We start from the raw sequence: 20,664 nt of genomic DNA, 5'->3' as shown, positions 1-20,664 counted from the left end.
GTTAGGGGAAGGTTTGTGGGGGTGGAAGGTGGTTCTTGGTCGGGTGTTGTTATTGCTATTGTTGTTGTTGTTGCTGCTGCTGCTGTTTGTGGTGGTGGTGGTGATGGTGAAGGGGTGTTCGGGGTGAGGGTGCAGCGGGGGTATATGGTATGTGGGGAGCATGGCGAAGGCAAGAGTGTCGCAGAAGGAGTGGCTCAGAGATGGCGAGTGTGGTATACTCGGTAGTTGCTCGGTGAAGATGGGTACGAAGGGCTGTAGATAGGGGGGAGGAGGGGGGGGCATGGCCATCGGGTTGATGACCGGTCCATAGTCTGGACTCTGGTAAGCTGGGGCTGGGGCTGGAGCCATTGAAACAAGCGGGGTGCTGCTCTCGTTAGCTCGAAGACGTTGATTCCACGGGTAGAGAGGACGCACTCTGGGGAGATGGGTGAAGGAGGTATGGCCAAGTTCTGCGCGACTCGAGGGGGGGTCGAATAACCTGCCACGTATGCCGGGGGAATTACACAGCTTGGGCTTTTGGTGGGACCAGCAACAGGCCTTGTAGGTGAGCTCGTTCGAGCCAGAGTGACAACGAGACTTTGTCCATCCCATCCGTTGGTGGAGAGTCTATCTGAGCATTCGGTTAGTTACCGTCAACTCATCTTCATGCTCCGGTAATCTCACGTACGGTATGTGCGCCATGCTTCATCTTCGTTCTTCACAATGATTTGCCCCAAACCAGTGGGAAACCCGTGCTGGTCGTCGTATACAACTGCCTGTCGGATATGCAAGGCCGTCTGGCGTACCATGTCCTTGAGTTCTTGCCAGCGGCAGTGGGCTGGAATCTGTTCTCTCAGTAAGCCACGCCATCTGGCTCAGCTGGGAAAAACTTGATCGGTGCTTACCCCTTGGAGAAACAGAACGAACTCTTCATCTGATGCTCGAGCTCGAGCTCGTCCTCTGTCGCGTGAAGGCATGATGATAGCGGAGTTGGTCCAGGTCACGGACTCTGCAGCAATTGGGAGTCCCGGAGAGATCTCTTTCTTCAATGAGGCAAGTCAAGAAGAGTTCTTCAAGTCAGGCAGACCTGTCCTCTGGACCCAAAATATAGAGTGACAGCGAAAGGGGGATAAGTCAGGCTGGGTCACTGCCCGAAAAAGCAACGGTCTGGAAGATTGGTGAGAGTCAGCATGGGTGTCTGACATTCTACTCGGTCAACAACTAATCAAGGGTGAGCCGGATAACCAGGACTGGTCATTCCTACCTAAAGGCCTGACTTCTCCTTCACTTTGGGGCGTACTGGTGGCAAAGTTGAACCTGATGGCTACCTGATGGCAGAATCGGAGAACAAATGGGTCGTGGTAGGATACCACGCAAACCCCTGGCCTATTTGACGATGAAAGGAAGGAGGAGATATAGAGGAAGAGAAAGCTGAAAACCAGGTCGTTTTATTCTCTGCAATTTTCAAGGGGAGATGATCGTACCCCGATATTCAATGTTGAAGACACGGCGATAGTGATAATAGTAAACAGAAAAGAGATCTGGCATCAACAGCCACAAGTTTCTCTACTCGTCTAGCGTAGAGTGAAATTGGTGACTTGCCTATCCGGAGATGGGATGTATCAACTTCTTGTTGGAGGAGATCGAGTCTGTCTGTCCTGCATAGAGGAATCAGTGGAGCGGTGCAGAGAGAAGACGATATGCCATGCATCGATCAACTGTGACAGATCAGATAGAAGACACAGAGAACAATTCTCGAAACAAAGGGACTCTTTTCCAGAAGGTCCTCTTTCGGTCCTGATTTATGTGTAGTAGAAGCAGTCTGAGGCGATCACCAGTTCTCTTACATACTCCGACATCTGATGTGAAACTGAAGATTATCAAGTATCCTGGGAGCGACGCAGTAGTCACTGTATATCTACGACGAGGACACAGCGCTTAGCGTCTTCAGGTTACACCGCCAGATCTGGAGGATCAGACACGAATGGCTACTGGTTAGAGAAGTCGAGGCGGTCCGTCACCTGCATTTCGTTCGATTAATTCAGTAGTAGATGGTTGAGGATGGGTAGGTATTGTGGGTTTGGCTGCCAGTCCATCTGCTTCGATGAGTATCCCTCCCTTAAGGCGAAGAGATGACGATGATGATGATGATGGATGGACAGAGTGGAAATCTTTCAGAGATCCATAATGTGCGGGTTCTCCAAAAATAGGCATGATCACAATGGTCTTGTCAGCCATGACCAACAACGAATCGATGCGTCGAATAAGCATGTAATAATGACAAGACATTGATACTGACATTGTCTGACCACCGAAGAAGTGCTCTCAAGTCATCCCTTGATTCCATCCAACTCGTCCATCCAGATAATTGATCATTCGAGGCCCATCCGAGATCTGTCAGGGATCACCCTTGGACTGCCGTCGTGCATATGAGCTATCAACCACCGCCTCGCCACAGTCACCGCTTCAATCACCTCCCTCACTCTTCGCTTTTTCCAGTCTGTCATTCGTCCACATCCGAGAGGCGAAAGAATGTCGCACAACCCACAGAGACGCCTTATACAGGCAGAGAAATAAAGAAAGCCGCATATAGCAGACCGGAGTCGAAGGAGAAAGGGAAAACAGGCACCCCAGGTGACTGTGTTGTTCAAAGAAACTGACTAAGACCAGGGAGTTGAAGCCGTGCAGGGTACAGATATGTGCAATGGCTCAGCTGAGAGAACGATACTTGATTCATCCTGGACTTGGATTCCAAATCATGATGCCTTGATGCGAGAGTCTTTCCTTGACATGGTGGATCTCTCAGCTTGCATCGTTTGACAGTTTGATGGAAGAGGAACAAACGACTTAACCTTTCAATGACATGAGCTTATTGTCCCTGTCATGATACTTTATGTTTAATTTGGAGATAAGTTTATCCCTCTGCAGATTGTGCCTTGTTCCTGATGCTCAAGCTGTTGCCTCCGTGGCTCTGAGCATGTCCAGCCCTTTAAATCATTCAGTCTCTCAAGAGATTGAGTAGATCCCATCAGTGAACATCCTCATCGTAAGCATGTCTTTCGTTCACTTTCTATGAAGCTTGCTGTCATATGTGCTATATATGCTGTATATACTAGACAGGGAGTATGATCTTTGGCATTCGCACTAAGAGTTAAGACTGCCGAGATCATCCATCTCTTACTCCTTGAACATAAAATACAATAGTCTATGCAGATCGATCAATAGACTCTCTCGTGGTGCTGGATTGATCTTTCACTGGATAATTGCTCTTCAGTCCGAAATAGCTCCACACCCCTTGATATTGGCTGCGAAGATCATTTCGCCAACACTGAACAACTGTGGATCTTCTCAGTCCTCTCTCCTCCTCAAATCGGAACCTGCCCATGATAGTTCTACTCACCAAGGGTCCGCAAGGGACGGCGGTATCCGGAATGCCACACGACCCTAAAACAACCATTGAGGTTAAGACGGTATTGCTGATCATCATGACATTGTGGACTTAGCATATCGCTGCAAGCTACACTTCCGGTACAAAATCGAGTCTTTGCAGGCTAGTCACCATCCGGACATGGTATGTCTGTGGGATCCTCCAGAAAGTCCTGCTGCTGTTCCCTCCTCATCCACCACAAGAACAATGGAGTGATCCACTCGAATACCGTGGCAAACACAGCGCCCCTGTCATGAGCCGGCATCCAGCCTCTGACTGCGGCTTGATGGGCAGCTTCCACTTTCTTTCGCTGAATGTGTTCGAAGAAGCGGAAGGAGGTCTTGGAGTCATCTGTCCCGTAACGCGAGAGGACCTCGGCGAATTTGATCGCATCCTCCAGGGCATGACCGATGCTCTCGCCTTTGGGGGGCATCTAGTTCGGAATGTGTCAGTATGATATGTTTCCGGGTGATATATCCTTTACGAACCGCATGAGCAGCGTCTCCCAGGAGCAGCACCCGGTCAGTGGCCCATTGCCCGTTAGGAGGGAGGAGGTAGATCGGATAAAAAGTCCAGTCCTCCACAGCCTCGATGAATTTCTCAGCTTCAGGGATGGCCGACTGCTGCGTGATCCTCATCCCTTCCTTGCGGACCATCTCCTGATCCTTCTCCAGCAACTTCCACCCTTCTCGGGACCCTTGCTCCTCCGTCCGCATCAGCACAACCACGTAGACGAGCGCCCGGTCATGGTCGCAGAAGGTCGTCATCACAGACCCATACCGGGACATCAGCAGCGCTGTATCCTTGAAAAACGGCCTGCCATTCTCCCCAAGCACAGCCTTCACCTCGACAAAGCCATACGCAGCAGCAACTCCCGAATACGAGGGCTTCCGGTCCGGCTGCACAAGCACACCGCGAACAGCAGAATGAATCCCATCGCAGCCCAGCACCATATCCCCCACGGCACTCGTGCCGTCCTCAAAGTAGACGCTCGCCGCATCAGCACCAGGGAGCTCCTCGATCCTCCCCAGCTTCTTGCCATACTCTATCTTCACGGCGGGTAACGCGCAATAACCCGCAACATCGCCTGCAGGAGCTCATACCGCTTCACCCGCCAGCCCTTGTACCCGCCGAACCCGGTCCCCTCGGGACCAGTATAGTCAATCACCCCGATCTCCTTGCCCGTCCGCAGGGAGAGAATCTGGATGGCGTCGACCTCGCAGCCGGCCTTCATCTGCTCTAATTCCTCGAAGACTCCGAGCATGTCCAGACATCGGAGGGCTTTGGGGGTGAGATTCACCGGGTCGCCGAGGGTGCTGGGGACGCTGCGGAGCTCGTACACTGTGATGCTGAGGTTAGTCTGTGATGGGGAGAGGGCCTTTGAGATGGAGATGGCGGAGGCGAGGCCACACATGCCACCGCCGATGATGATGATGTTTGGCATTGCGCGGTATTCATTCATTCATCTTTTTCCGTTGCGGTTCACTCCAAAGGACTCGGATGGAGAGTCAAACTGCCATGTCTTTATACTTTGACCCGAAATGTGGTTAGTATTTTGCAGGTATGGGAATGCGAATACGAGGACTAAGGCACCGCACACGCCACAGCTGCTTCACCCGTCCGTTGTCTTTGCTGTGGTTCATCAACTCAATACGAGGAGCTGAAGTCTGCTTGACTTGGGCGACAATGTTCCCAAGAATAGATAGACTGTGAGCTTGGTTAGAGCTCAACAAGGAAGCAACTATGTAAGGCTGCCTGTACAGACGCTACAACATTGGCCCCGACAGCGCATCGACTATCTGTCTTCTGGATCTCCAGAGCCCTTCTGTATCTCATCCTACCCAAAATAAACTGCGATAACTCGACGAAACCCGTTCCATCAGCCAAAATCTTGACCAAGACCTCGCTCTTCAGCGGAACATACCTCAGGTAGCGTCTGAAAAGCACAGAAGTCACAACAGACACCCAACGGTCCAATCGAACCATCATCTAAATCTCACTTCAACTGAAGATGGAATCTCACTTAAACTGAAGATGCACTGCGAGTCTGCGACTTGCCATGGCTAAAGCATTACCTACGGGGTAGATAGAGCTCAAGACCCGCCGATCAGCGCCTTATCTAATTCAACAATCAATAGCTGAAATTGAATACACACCCCACGGGCCGCCACATGGAATGATGCCCGGGGATAAAAGGGGTTCCCGGTTCCCGGTTCCCTCTGCTATATCCTTCAATCTTAATATTCCACTGGGATCTGATTTACTATATCCTAGGTAGCAGTATCAACTCAACATACGGAAGAAAGACAAGAAAACGAGAACCGGAAATGCTCGAGATGGCCAGGTTGTACAATTGCTGCTGTGCGACGCTGAAACCAGGCCACGGTGATCGGCAGCAAGGGGGAGGGGTAGTAAGAGTTTAACCCCTCTGTGGAGTATCCCCCTAACTACGTGTTGTACTAGTGTGTTAGATAGTCTACGACTCTCCTGTAAGTTGGAATGAGGGGTGCGGCGGTGCCTGGATACTCCGCACGGCAGGTTGCACAGAAAGTGAAAGTCACGACAGTATGCCTCCCTTGTTTTGATATTACTCGTTCCCTGGTTTTGATGTGAGGGGCAAGTACCTTACTCTCCTGCTGTGCTTGAAGAACCGGATGGACGGAGGCACGTTGTTCTGATGGCGGAGGCTCAGCTTTGTGATTGCGTTCGGACGAATCCAAGGATCTTGAATGAGGAGTATCAGTCAACCCTGATTTGATATTTGAGACAGATGGGGTTAATGAAAGCCACGGTGATAGTGTTGGTAATGATCGCGGGGGCAATGGTCTGCAGTTGGTAGACGGGGCGTTCTTGCGCTTGCGAGATGATTGGTGCTGATCGCTGGAAAGCTGAGGATTTACATTGTGATGGACAAGACGGGCGTGCCACGATCTACGCTGGGAACGGGGTACTGATAGTTAGAAGCTATGGCGGTCTTTGGGATGCTGACGGATTCGTCCATTGGTATGCTTATTGAGTGGTTGTATTCATCGCTAGCTAGAGTAGCCTCCTGATAACAAACGCAGAAAAGAGAACAAAGTATATCAGAAACATGAAGGAAGCCTTCTGGGTATTATGATGACGGAAAAAAATGTCGCTAAGCTCAGTATGAACGAGATGAAGACACCAATAGCCCACACAAAGGAAATGGAAATAGTACGCAGGGTATATCGCGCTTCGCTAGAGTGATTTCTTGAATCTATGCTATCATCGTCGCGCCTCTCCTGTTTCGAGTTGGCTGCATGGGTAGAAGTCGACGACTTGGAGCCAACACGACATCGCCGTTGCATTGACGTCAACACATAGAGCGTACCGTCTTGCAAACCATATCATCAAAGTGATGCGTCGTCGTCGTGCTCCGAGGAACATACAACCAACGCATGATGCAGACAGTGAGGTGAGAGTTGTTCACACGACGAGATGGGTACTCTCGGGGAATCGATCGAAGGCTGTAAAAAGTCCACGAACTCGATGTTATGCAAAGCGTCAACCGTCCAGTGTATCCCAATAATAGCGTCGAGTGAACGGCGAATAGAGAAAAGCATCACGAGAACCATGTCAAAGCTCCGTTTATAGGTTGAACAACGAAAGAATTGTGTTCATTATGACAGCGACCCGTTTATTCTTTTCATACTCCGTACCATGTGAATTTTACCCAATTCACGATCGAGTTGTCAGAGGCGAGCTCCTCAGCGAATGAAGCCGACCATGGATGCGCAACGGCTGCAGTAATACGAATTCATGCCGAACCGAACAACGCCTGGTGAAGATTCGTTTTCGAGGCTCATAGAGCGCTGGCACCTCGAACAACGGACGATATCGAAGTTCATAGAGGCAGGTCCCGAATCGGTGGTTGAGGGCGAGGTAACCGGCTTGGTGCCGCTGGAGGGTTGATGTTGGACTTGGACGGACGGCGAGCTCATTTTCACTATTCAGAGAATCGGAGCTGACAGCAATAAGAGGAACAGTTGGTCGAAATATGCGACCGACAAATCGCAAAAATCGGGCCCAGGCTCCTTGGGGGGCGATTGGAGGCGATTGGAGGCGATTGGTAAAGTCGAGAAAAACAGGGAATCAGAGGCGATGCGTGGGATAAACTCCGGTCAAAAGCAGGGTTTGCAGAAGGAATTCACTGAAATATTGGTCGATTTGTGCTGTGATCAACTTTGTATTCCAGTGAATCCTTGAGCAAACCTGACCTGCTGGTGATGGGGAGAGAGAAGGAGGAAGAAAGGCGTGCGATTTCAGCTGCTGATAGATATTCAAGATGCCAGCCAGTGGAGGGGAGTGGAAGTATCTCCAGGTATAAATTATTGTTAGCGTACCACCGCCGGGCCCCGTAGATTGTTGTCCAAAGGGTCAGATCGACCCACTTTCCAGTTTTTGTCTTTCTTTTTCTCTCTCTTTTTTCTTTTTCTTCTAGCTAGTACTAGTAGAAGAGACTAGTCACTAGAAAGAAAAAGAGGGCGAAAAAGATTTCCGACTAGTATGAAAGAAAGGAGAAATGAAGCGCAGCAATCAATTTCCAATCAGGCAATACTGTAAAGTGGTCTGAGATGGAATGTGGCTTCGGTTTCAGGCTGACGCTCATGCAGTCAATCAATCTGATCTTTGGAGGTCGGAAATATTATCCCTTATTATGGGTTGTTGTGAGCTGGAAGGATGATGTCGATATCAAGATATGGTGATGATGAGGAGCATGATGCAGTAGATCGTATGAAGTAGTACAAAGCACTGAAGAACCTGCTCTGTGACTGTTGTTTGTGACAAGGTGAAGAGTACCTATGGATGGAGTTTAATAGGCACCTACTGGAGAAGTTGAGGGCAAACTAGCAGCTTCTATGGATCAACACTGGCATTGTTGATGATTCTCCTATGATCGAAGATAATAATGGCATTGACTGAGTACGTACGAAGCTACCACACCAGAAATACTATCATATTATTGTCATGAGTGCCCTGAAACTTGCTGTCATTGCAGAAAATCCAGAGGGTTCGCCGACTGGCGGGTTACGCTTCGCCAATGAGGACAGCCAACTGTATACAGAGAAGTACGAGTACGTAGATCCCATCGGAACCAATCCTTTTCTGGGATGGTTCCATGTGTCTTCAGTTTTCTTTACAACGGTTTTTCTCTAAGCCCCCAATAGAATTCCCCCATGAGCTTCCGAGGCTCGACAGTCATGTCGTCATGGCCTGGTTCAACCAGGTTTATTGATTAAAAGTCATCTTATCCCGTCAGCCACTTATTCAAATCGATCTTTCCAGTCCTATCCAAGTGACTATCCAGGTGTTGACATTGGATGATCAGCCAAAACCGCAGAGTGCAGGGAAAACACCACCTAGTGACTAAATAGTAATCAAACTATTACTCTTTAGTTCTACGGAGTACGGAGTATTTGAGACACGTCCCATCGGGGCGACGAAGGAGTGTCGAAGAGATAGATGTCAATTATCATAAAATCAGTATCATCTTAAACTAACGCTATGGGGCGTGTGGCTGTCCATGGCTTGTAAGTGGCTCGTTCAGCCAGATCAATGAACCGCCAGGGCTGAAAGGATGCCGATTATCCATGGTTCGGACTGTGCGATCCTCACCGTCGCACGATGACTGGGTCGAAAGATGGGAATTATTCTCCAGGCTTGCAAGCATGACGCCTTGGGTATTCTCTTTCTACGTACAGTAGGAGTCTTCCTGACTCAGTGAGCTATTACTCTGGGTTTGTAAGTCCGTAACCTCATTGTCTCTGGACCACGTAGCAGATACCAGATCACTCCTCGACCGAGGAAAAGACTAGGAAAATGAATGCGGCTATGCTGCGTTCCTTGGGGCTTTAGTGTATCCACTCTGGGCGTTTCAGAATCCAGTTCGACACGAGCTGAATTAGAATACTCGCTGAGTGAGCCTGAGTCGCTACCAGCTGATCTTTACTATCATTCCACATGTGACGGGGAGCTACTTCTGACACAGTCTCATATTCTGATCAATCTGTAACTGCCAGAGATTTACGGATGATATTGTATTAGAGACCTTTTGCACCATTGTATACTCTGTACCTCTGCAAGATTCCCAGTAGTCTAGTACTCTATTTCCCACTTCATCAACCACACGGTCCTTGTCTACTCCAGAATAAAGTTAAGGGAATGTCGAGCTTTTACTCAATTTGGGAAAAGCTTTGCCGTCACCAGCTGTTAGTAAAATGTTTCTTCGGTGTTTAGTCTAGAACTCAAGATACTTTCTGAATTTCTGATTTTAGCTTCCCCCGTCGCTTTCTATTTGGAGTTAGGACTGCGACCAGCTCTGAAACTAGTTGAACTACAGAGGACCGAGTATACAGAGATGTGCCTGAGTCCGAATTTGAGTTATGGAGAAGAACTTTATCAATAGTGGTGGTATTCTAGGAGACACTCGTTTCGAATTAGACATTGCGTGTGATGGGCACCCTTAGAAGAAGAGCATTGAGTTTACACTTTGAAGTACATCATAGAGGAACAGTGCCCCAGATAGCCTGGGAAAGGCTGCATATGAGGCAATTCAGAGAAGTAATCCCTCAGTAGAGTGAAATTTTCCCCCGTTTATCCGATTGCCGACAGATCCATGCTAACAACCATCGGACAATCCGAAACATACCTTACAATACAACACGATTTCGATCTAATGCATGGCTCCAAAGGGCCCAGGAATGTCATTGTCTTCACTCTCCAGTGTCTGATTAGACAAGCCTCTTTGCCTCTCACCAATTCGAATATAAGATACTGTCGAGAATCGCATCCATATCATCTGGTATATCTATCTTCCAACCGCTGAGAATATACGAGTAGAGGCCGAAGACCGGAAATACGGCCACAGATCTCCAACCGCCTGACCATCTCAAGCCAGAGTATACAATACCTACACAAAAGGGTCTCGAACAGATCTTCCTGACTATGGAGTGCCCTGTTTTTACTTGCAGCATGCACGACTCCGATTTTCCGTCCTGCCGCTCCTGCGTCTATGTCCTCCACTAGATTGACTCGAGGACCGGCCGCTTAGTTGTGAAATTGCGAACCTCCAAATACAGCCAGCACTATAGAGGGGGTATGGATTAGTCCACTAGAGTCGACAACGATTACCTACTTGGATAAATGTAAGGTCGTCCGGAATAAGTGCGAGAGTCCAATCTGCAGCATCTGCACGATGTTGTAATGGCGTAACCCTGAGAAGATCGTCCCTTTTCCAGTGTGGCAGCAATGCAGGAGGACGAAAATGTAACTGGTTTCTGATACTGTTGGAGTCCATCCAACCTTAGACCAATGACCTGTAACCTCTGATGTTGTTGACTTGTTGAACTCTTCCGTATCTGAATGCTGACGTGAGGGGATACGACGCTGCTGTCGTGACATCATCTCACATGTGCTGGTTAATTGTGTTGACTATGGCAAACTACCGCGATTCGAGATAACCAACACACATGCTGGACAGTTAATGGCTATAGATAAGCGGGAGGGACGAGAGAGCATTACTGTTGAGACCTGAGAGTGTTTTGCTTGGTCTCCTACCTCATCCGATTTCATGCTCTTTCTCATCAACTGGCTGCTGTACTGGGGGTGGTTTCCCCTGGAATCATGCCGACGTCATGGAAACATTCAGAACAACAGCCCACCACCTACCTACCTTATGCTACCTCGAATCAACCCAACCACTGGCATTGAAGCTTCTTCCCCCTTCTATCGCAACATTACCTAGGTAGCACACTGCTGGGAGCTGATAAGTTCTTCGACTTCCTAATTACGAACTATTTCTGCTGCACGCCGTCTTCTTGATTCGTCCTTGGTGGATAACTCAGCGCCGACTAACTGTCCCGCTACTGTACCTACCCCGCCAGTGCGCTGTTGACCGAAAACCCGCCAACACCTCGCTCGCTCTGAGCTCTCCCGTCTCACACGCAAGTCACAAAGTCACAAAACCTTCCTGGGAGGCTGCAACATAACCTTGTCCTACGATCCCTGCGCATTGTCAAAGCGACGCATTACACCATGGCCGGCACGTCCCCGAACCTCTACAGCTTTCCCAATACCGACGCTTTGGCCCAGCAGTTGAGGGCCTATGTGCTCCGGTGTCAGAACTCCGCCATCGACCGCCATAACACTTTCCGGGTCGCTGTATCGGGGGGTTCTCTACCAGCTATTCTCACCAAGGCTCTTCTCGCGCATCCAAAAGGATCTTCCGATGACACTCCTCAGTTCGATAAATGGGACATTTTCTTCGCCGACGAACGTGCCGTCCCTCTTGACCACGATGACAGCAACTACCGCCTGCTCAAGGATGAGCTACTAAGCAAGATTCCCGCCGAATTGGGCACTCCTAAAGTGCATCCCATCGCCGCCGACCATCTCAAGGACGATGACACCCAGGAGCTTGCGGACCTCTACCAGGAGGACTTGATGCGCTCGTTTGCGGCCAAGGACAGCGTCAAGCTGCCTGTCTTTGATCTCATTTTTTTGGGCTGTGGTCCCGACGGTCACACCTGCAGTCTCTTCCCCGGCCATGAACTGTTGCGAGAGAAGGATGCCTGGGTGGCCGCGGAGACCAACTCGCCCAAGCCGCCACCAAAGCGCATCACCCTCACGTTGCCTGTTGTCACCCACGCCATCAGTATCGCTTTCGTCGCCACTGGAGCCGGGAAGAAGGAGATTCTGAAGCAGATTTTCGATGCGGAAGAGGGGCGGGACCTTCCCTCGGCGCTCGTCAATCAAGGTGCTGGGGAAAAGGTGAGCTGGTTCACCGACCACGCTGCCATTGATGGGGTTGCATTCCCCAGACGTGGAAGCTTGTAAGCTGTGTTATGGATTCATGAATGGCGTTTTTTCTTGCTTTCGAGAAGAGTCAAGGGCGAAAAGTATCTCTACCTTTCACACGAGTCTTCTAGGTTTCCTGCCTGGCGTTACGGCCTAGAGATTGGATTAGTGCAGGGACGGTGACTTTGAAACAAGATTCATTCTTATCATGTGCCCACTCTCAGTTCAATATGAGTTCGTCGATTGGCCCTGGTCTTCAGTTTTTAAAAGCTAAGGCAATGGAAAAGTCCACATAGACGGTGGGGGTTGGTGTAATGGATAAGTTAAGCACATTGAATGCTCTACTCCGTATGGGCGACTGTATTCATGAACGATTACCATAATGAATTTGAAAAAATAAAACCGCACCCGTCCAGGAGCATGTCCGAAAGCTCCAAGTATCTTGATAGTTGTACAGGAAGAACTTTGAACAACTCGTGGAGATCATCACCGCCAAGCTTCGTTCTCATTGTTAGTGTTTACAGATCCTGCGTCACGTCTGACCTACCTCGCCTTTTAAAGACTTTTAAACATCCAGCCCATACCCAGTTACACTGATACTGACCCTCCATTTGGAGAAAAATAAATAAAAAAAAAATCAAACGGTCTAAAGCCAACCTCAACCATGCCCATCCCCACGCGCTCCCTTTCCCTCCGTGAACAACGCAAACAGGTTAGTGTGGCGAACCAACCCCCTGTCCAACCAGCTACGCAGTCAGTCCAAAACCCCCTGTCCTCTCTTGCCTTCGTTTCCATTACCGCACATCTATGTGGCTAGAATACTCACCATCACCCAAGTCCACCGCAGGACGCACAGCAACGAGCAAAACCACGCCAGATGGCGGTGTATCCGCAGCCGCAAGCACAACCGCGTCAACCGACCGCAGGAAAAGCCTCCTCCCCCAGCGCAGTATCCCCGTTCGTGATCGAGATGGTGCGGCACCGGTGCGGCAGCAGCAGGAGACGGGGTTACAGCGAGGGAGTCGGGTGTTGACTAAGATGCCGGCAGCGCAGCAGCAGAAGGAGGAGGGTCCTTCGGAGTGCAGCACGCCAGCGCCAGCGCCAGCGCCAGCCACGGCCACAGCGGTTACTCGACGACAGAGTTTGATACGGCCTAGCCCGTTGAAGACGGGGACAGCTACAGGCGCAGGGACGGGGACGGGAGCGAATCCGGGCGGGACGGTTCCTACAACGCCGAAGAGCGCGACGTTCGGTGGGCGGGGATTGATGACTTCACCGAGGAAACGAGATGGAGCCTCGTCAATGTCCCCGAAGAAAACGGATATGCCGCCTCCGCCGCGGCTGAACCGGTCTGCTTCGATGAGACAGCCTTTAAAAGCAGGAGCAGGAGCAGGTTCGGGGACTCCAGTTTCTGGGGTTAGGCATGTGCGGCACCGGAGCCAGATTGTTGCGCCGTCGCCGAGTCAGAGTCAGGTTTCGAAGAGGAGCGAGTCGCAGTCTTCTGGGTCAACGTCTACGACGACGGCGGCGGCGGCCGGGTTGGCGGCCGGGACGAGATCGAGTGTGCAGTTTACGACGTATCAGCAGCAGTTCTCGCCAAGGAAGGTGGTGAGACCGGCTGCTTTGTCGGCTGCCAGGGCGTCCGCGGATGAGGAGAGCTCACTGATTCCGACGACGTGGCCGGAGATTGCGTCGCTTCAAACGGAATTACTACAGCTGAGCTTGCTACATTCGTCGTCGCTACAGCGGATGGCGGCACTGGAGGCCGAGTCGGAGGAACAGCTACAGACCAAGTATGACGCGGTCGCGAAGACCTATCGCGCGATGGTTGGGGAAGAAAAGAAGTGCCAGCGGTTGCTTAATGGACAGGCCTTGAATCGCTGGCTAGAGAATGCCAGTGAACATGGTGGTCGCCAAAGCTTCGCTGCGCAGATCCAGGTCTTTTCGCAGCTCGTGCAGGAGGTGTGTGATTTGACCGACAGTCTCGGAGGGAGATATACGATGCTTGTCCAGGAATTCGAGGAATGGTTCCGGAAAGCGCAAGCGATTGAGAGCATGCGTCTCCATCGACAACAGGGAGATGCGAGCCATGTGGTTTTTATTGATCCGCTCGATCGAGTGTGGAAGGACGAGGTGCACGCCATGACTATGAAGCTTGAACAGTGCTCGAGGCAGTTGCAGAGCCTGGATATTGCGGGCTACGAGGAATCAGAGCAAGCGCTAGCTGATTCTGCACTCCTGCGCACGACCAAGGGACTAGACATGATGGTCGCTTCGATGGTGGACGAGCTGAAAGCGATACGTAGGATTGAAGCGCAGATTGTAAGGTCGGAGAGGCAGTGGGTTAGTCAGCTCACCACTGAATTGGCTGCAACCCACCCGCAAGACGCGAGGGGCCCGAGGGCTGGAATGTGGAGAACTGCGCTGTTGAGTCATAGACGTTCCTATTGGATTTATCTGATGGATCGACCACGGAATATCTATCGCTTCGGAGAGTGTGAGTACCAAAGTACGACGCACAGTAGCCAACACTGTTCCTAGCACCTACTGGCAAAGGACTGACAACTACGGCCCATACATATGTACGTTCGACGCTAGACAGCACACCAGTTGCTGGGAAGGGATGCAAACGAGAGAAGAGGGGGGAGAGCAGCGAGCAGTGAGAGAAACCACTCAAAGAACAGCTGTCTAGAGCAGGCCCACCGACAAAAAACTCAGGAAAAAGGGTTTCACAATGACACGTTCAACCCCAAACGCGTCTGTCGGTACAAGGAAGTGTCATCGACAGGGACCGAAAACCTGTTCCTCGGATGATCCATGATTTCAACCCATCTGCATTCCTGAGAGCTCACAGCTGATTATTCTATTCTTTCTTATTTTCTCTCCCATTCTTTCCTTAGCCCGCCAATGGTCTCGGCGGCATCCATGAAAATCCTGATCAGTGCAACGAGCCGCGGGTTGATATTCGGGCGGGCTATGCCTTGATTTGAACGAATCGCTTCAGTTCACGAAAATAGCCTGTTTAGTTGATCATCCACTCTACCTTGGTTTTTTTCAACCATGCAAGTCTCAGGTTCGGGGGGGAGGGGCCGTCTTAGAGGTACCGGAAGTCTGTCCTTCTTCATAAAAGTGATAGCAATCAGCCACAGAAACCTGAACTTGTGCGATGCTGGAAACAGGACGTTGGATTTCAGTGTCCAGGATTCTGCCTGGTATATTCTTAGACCTGTTTTGCGCCCAAATTCGCCTCATCGATCAGGATTTTCTGTAGGAACGGAGTTGATGAAATGATGAGCGTGGTATGACTGTTCCGCCACGAGTATCCCCATGGTCCTAGAAAGGTATCTTATGTACGGAGTAGAACCTGAGAAAAAGGCGGATAGTCAGCGGACAGTGCCACAGGAAAATCTTACTTTAAGCAGAGTAGCTGACAGACATGGGGGAACTTGTGTCCAGAGTCAAACATCTGGATTCCTGAGTCTCCTGCAATCTGCAAGCCATTCAGAGCGCTTCAAATCGCATCCAGAGACGGTGACAGGCGGGTTTGCTTGACTAAGCGGTGGAGTCAGTGCCGGCATGATCGTCGGGTCCGAGTCGGGTGTCACATTCAAATGAACTCGTGCTGAAGGGTATCAAGAATTCAAGATGGATCCTGTTGCAGGTGGTGAAAGAGAGAAAAGTCGTCAACAGCAAGAAGAGGGAATGCAGCCGTCTATAGTAGGTACCTTACTTGTCAGATGTAGAGGTGATCCCGCGATGGCACAAAAGTCATGTCTAAGTAAGAGGAAAGATGCTTAGATACAGCCCACAGTCCCATACAGAAGTCAACTACGGGTGGTTCTGGAGTCTGGATCTGCTCGACAACTGGGTGGGAATGGACCTGCCTGTAGTCAAGCGTCAAGCCCCTCTTCCAGGACCCGGTTCTTTATTTGGTTCTAGGTTCTCTCTCTTTCTATCTTATCTAGTCTACCTTACTCTCCTTCTCTTACTTTCCCTCTCTTCTTCGTCTCCCTCCCGATCCACCCCGGTTTGATCGATCATTGGTACTCTGGTGCTACTGAGATAGGCTTCATCAGATCTTGCATCTTCCTTTTCTCTTCCTCGCTTCCTCCTTCTCTTATCTGCTTCATCTTTCATCTACACATTCTTTCTTGACGAACTGTCTATCGCCTGAGCTGACGTCACTGGCTCCCAAGAGAATCCGACAGCACAGCACAAAAGTTGTTTTTCGCCTGGACGAGATGCTCCGCACGCCAGGAGACTCGAAAATCCCCCGTTTAGATTGAACATCTGGCCCCCGCTTCTGCATCGACGCCAACCATGAAGAACTCAATGTATAATCGCATCTGGCGTCGGGAGTCGGGAGACACTTCACCCTCGGCGAGTATTCGTGGTATATATGGTTCCAAGGAATGGGTTGACGATTTGGATATTGTGAATGAGCTGGGGGGCCACACTGGTTGCGTCAATGCGTTATGGTATGTGCTGCGCGACCAATAACCATGGACTTTCTCTGACGAGGTTTCTTGTGTCTGGCGGTAGTTGGTCGCGGTCTGGTCAGCTGTTGGCCTCGGGTTCTGACGATCTACACCTCAACATCTATTCCTACCAGCCGGAATCCTCGTCCGCGCCCTTTGCGCTCAACACTACCGTTTACACCGGCCACAAGGCGAATATTTTCTCGGCCAAGTTCATGCCCCATTCGAATGATCGCACGCTGGTGACGTGCGCTGGTGATTCTCAAGTGCGCGTCTTTGACATCGAGCATTCCGCAAGTAACAGCAATGTCGCGGCAACGTCTGCGTTTTCTGCGTCGGCCCGGAGCCGTCGCTTCAACAATTTCTTTAGCAATGCGCGCTACCTGAATGAAACAAACACCAACGCCAGAGTCTACCGGAGTCACGCGGATCGCGTCAAGAGGATTGTCACCGAGTCATCTCCGTACCTCTTTCTCACGTGTTCGGAGGATGGCGAGGTTCGTCAGTGGGATTTGCGCCAGCCGTCTGCCGCTTATCCGCAGCCGCGCGGGGGACAGGGCTTCATGGCGTATCGGCCGGGGCTGGAGCATGACGATTCGAATGTGCCTCCTCCGCTGATTTCGTATAAACGGTACCATCTGGATCTCAACACCATCTCGTGCTCCCCGAGTCAACCGCACTACATCGCACTGGGCGGCGCCCATTTGCATTGCTTCTTGCACGACAGGCGAATGCTCGGACGTGATCTTCTTGCGGAAAAGGGCCATCCCGGGGGTCTTTCCGACAGCGGTAGCCATCACGATGAGGAACTGATGGGACAGGCGACGAGATGTGTTCGGAGGTTTGCCCCCGGCGGCAAGAGACGAATGAGCCCACGGGATAATGGACATATCACCGCCTGTAAGATCAGCGACGCCAATCCGAACGAGATGGTTGTCAGCTGGTCCGGAGACCATATATACAGTTTTGATCTAGTTCGGAGTCCAGATGCAAACGATTCGGCATCGACGGGTCAGAAGTCCATGCATGGAAGTCCTAATTCACGTAGGCGTCGAAGTTCAAAGAACAGAAAACGTAAACGGCAAAAGGGTGCTTCACTGTCGTCTCAGTCCAGTGGCACCCGCCATCAATCCCGTCGGCGATCAGCGGGGCACGATGACAGCGGTGAGCTAGCCTTCAGAGTCCGCTATGGCAATGGGGAGATGGAGGATATCCCATTCCCCTCGCTATCCGACACGGTGTCCGACGCTCCGCAAAATGTGTTGGAGCAGGCGCAGTATTCTGTTCTGAACGAGGCACAGCAGCTTAGCATGCGTATCGCCAAAGGACTTGTCAAGCTCCGCAAGGCCCTCTTCTCCTTGGAAGCATCGGTGCGCGAAGCCACCGAGGCCTCAAGCCCATCGGACCGGACGCCGTATACTGCCTCATTTTCTACTGTGTTGACACATGCGTCGGAGCATCTGCCCCGAATGGGAGAAGTCATGCGGACATGGAGATATCCACTCGACCCGAGTCCAGACGTCGTGGGCTTTCAGCAATCTCTTCGCCGTAATCGGGAATCTGCCTGGAGATTCGTCCAAGCTGCGGGAACACTTGCACGGTTTCTGGGAGGTGAGATCCAAAGTTCTTCCGAGGATGAAGATTCGGCGATGAACCTATTCCAGCAGATAGTACCTGCACCAGGTGAAAATAACGTGATTGACACGAAAGAGCAATTTGGCTATGACTTTGTCAAAGCTATCTTGCTGTTCTTCGAAGGAGGACGGGGCGCTGTATTGTCTGGGTTCAAGAGCAATCCTTTTCACAGGCGCAACCAGGCGCGGTATCCGATTCCTGAAACAGCTGACGAGAGGGCTATCGAGTCGGTCCTGGTTCCTTACCTTCAAAGCTTGGCGGGAGACTATCCGGTGGTGAACGTCGATGCCTCGAGATTTGAACATGACAGCACTCGCACACTGTTTCCGACACAGCACGCTGCAGTTGCCGCCTTTGCAAATGCTGTGCAATTGCCCTTGGAGGACCTGGGACATTTTGCAGCCAGAGTTAATGGTGATGGTGGGACTGCACATCACGTTCGATCTCTTGACCGGGCTTCAGCAACAAGGTTCTGGGTTCTCAAGGTAGGTCGAGGCATCTTGATGGAGACAGGTACCGGTGTCAACTACGCCTTTGTGAACAGGGCCTTTGGTGGGTTGCGCACAGAAATCGAAGATCACTCGGACAGTGAGCTTGCGCAAGAGAGATTGCAAGAGGATGTCGACGGCAGTGTCGAGGAGGAGCCGATTCAAGACGTGCACCTCGTGACTTCTGGTGGCTCTATGAACGGCGACTCGACTCAGAGGCGCCTACGCACCTCCGACCCGAGTGGATTGCGGACGAATTCCACTAACGGCGGGACGGAATTTAGAGATGGGAGCTCCATTGAGCACGGCAGTGCGGCGGTCGTGAGCGAGGATGGTTTTGATGGGTCGACAGAAGAGGAAGAAGATGATGAAGAAGAGGACGATGACGATGACGAGGATGAAATAGACTTCGACATGGGACTTGGCGATTCTTCCGACGAGGACGAGGATGAGGATGAAGCCGAGGAGCGTCTCATCAACAGATATGGTTTTCGACGAACGCGAAGAGAGGATGTCGAACTTGACGTGCCTTGTTCCTCCCATACCAAAGTCTATCGGGGGCATTGTAACATCAAAACAGTCAAAGACGTCAATTACTTTGGGCTGAACGACGAGTACGTCGTGAGCGGCAGTGACTCAGGTCACATATTTATCTGGGATCGAAAAACAACGGACCTGGTCAACATACTCGAGGCAGATAGCGAAGTTGTCAATGTTGTGCAAGGTATGTCCATTTTTGACCACATCTATGGCATTAACTCACGCCTATTTGTAAGGACACCCGTACGAACCGACTCTCGCCGCTTCTGGAATCGACAACACTATCAAGATCTTCTCACCAGATCGCCATGCACAGGAAGATGCTCGCCGCGGTATTAACATCCTAGACCCTGATAACCCCGCTAACACGCTCGGTGCAAGCGTTGCCGGTATTGGCGGCCTCAAAAGTTGCAAACGCATCCACGATAGCTACCGGATCATGAGCCAGAACGACGTCGATCGTCAAGGAGGCATGAGCGAGGCGTACATCACCGTAGGTCATCTTTTGCTTCCCTTTTTGGTTCAAACTCGCGTATTCTGACACCGTCATCCTCAGAGGAGTATGCTGGCTCGGCTAGCTGCTACTTTACGGCAAAGACAGACTGTTGGAGGTGCATTGGTAGACGGAGCGGGCGAGGGCGCTACCATCGTTCTGGACGAGAATTGCACTGTAAGCTCCCAGGCTATTCTCGGCGTCTCTATGGTTTCAAGACTAAACATGTTCTGTGCAGGTGATGTAAGTCCGCCTCGGTGGATGGTCCCGAAGTGTGGTGCAACATGGTCACTCATTCTCTGAATGGGAACAGGAAGCTTGGCCATGCCTTCGATTCTTCAATAGTATTAGAAGCCAGGTTGCCAGCATTGTTATATACACCCTTCTTGGGACTTTGATCATGTCATTCAGTAGCAGCGTATTGTAGTAGGACTCGGGAAATGGCAATAGTCGGCAGAATCGATGGCATCGTAGCATAGTCCATACATGCATAGAATTGCAGTGCAATCAAGAGTCAATTGTGACTTTGATCTGCTTGTCAACTATCTCTTTTTTTTTTTTTTTTTTTTTTTTTTTTTTTTTTTTTTCTTGTCTTTTTACCCCGTGTTTATATTATTTCCCCTCTTTTTTTGTGGGTCCTAAAAAAAAATCAAAAAAAAAAATTCTAAATCAAAAGCTTTTTAAAAAAACTTAAAAATCCAAAATTTTCTCTTCTTTTTTTATTATTTTTTTTATCAATTTTCTCCCTCTCTTTTTTCTCTCCCTTCTTTTTTTTTCCCCCAACAACCTCCCCGTGCGACTCCACAA

General features: G+C 50.6%; 4 protein-coding genes across 4 annotated transcripts; 2 read left to right on the top strand and 2 right to left on the bottom strand.

Moving 5' to 3' along the window:
- Positions 1-414: 414 nt before the first annotated feature.
- CDV56_102979 (uncharacterized protein) lies at positions 415-956 on the bottom strand (the record flags this gene model as incomplete). The annotated part of the gene is made up of 3 exons (XM_026756598.1): positions 415-610; positions 668-824; positions 885-956. Coding segments are annotated over 3 exons (425 nt in total), but the record flags the coding sequence as incomplete, so codon positions are not given.
- Positions 957-3,530: 2,574 nt separating this feature from the next.
- On the bottom strand, positions 3,531-4,868 carry CDV56_102485 (FAD-dependent oxidoreductase; the record flags this gene model as incomplete). The annotated part of the gene is made up of 3 exons (XM_026756104.1): positions 3,531-3,839; positions 3,895-4,455; positions 4,518-4,868. The coding sequence occupies 3 exons, from the start codon at positions 4,866-4,868 to the stop codon at positions 3,531-3,533; spliced, it is 1,221 nt and encodes a 406-aa protein (XP_026610009.1).
- A 6,593-nt stretch (positions 4,869-11,461) lies between these two features.
- On the top strand, positions 11,462-12,262 carry CDV56_101480 (6-phosphogluconolactonase; the record flags this gene model as incomplete). The annotated part of the gene is made up of 1 exon (XM_026755099.1): positions 11,462-12,262. The coding sequence occupies one exon, from the start codon at positions 11,462-11,464 to the stop codon at positions 12,260-12,262; it is 801 nt and encodes a 266-aa protein (XP_026610008.1).
- A 768-nt stretch (positions 12,263-13,030) lies between these two features.
- Positions 13,031-20,100, top strand: CDV56_100180 (uncharacterized protein; the record flags this gene model as incomplete). The annotated part of the gene is made up of 6 exons (XM_026753799.1): positions 13,031-14,545; positions 16,505-16,701; positions 16,766-19,548; positions 19,601-19,857; positions 19,921-20,034; positions 20,096-20,100. Coding segments are annotated over 6 exons (4,871 nt in total), but the record flags the coding sequence as incomplete, so codon positions are not given.
- Positions 20,101-20,664: the final 564 nt, after the last annotated feature.

The sequence above is a fragment of the Aspergillus thermomutatus genome, assembly GCF_002237265.1.
Source record: "Aspergillus thermomutatus strain HMR AF 39 chromosome Unknown NODE_374, whole genome shotgun sequence".
Classification (NCBI taxonomy): domain Eukaryota; kingdom Fungi; phylum Ascomycota; class Eurotiomycetes; order Eurotiales; family Aspergillaceae; genus Aspergillus; species Aspergillus thermomutatus.
This window is presented reverse-complemented; position numbering and strand designations above follow the sequence as displayed.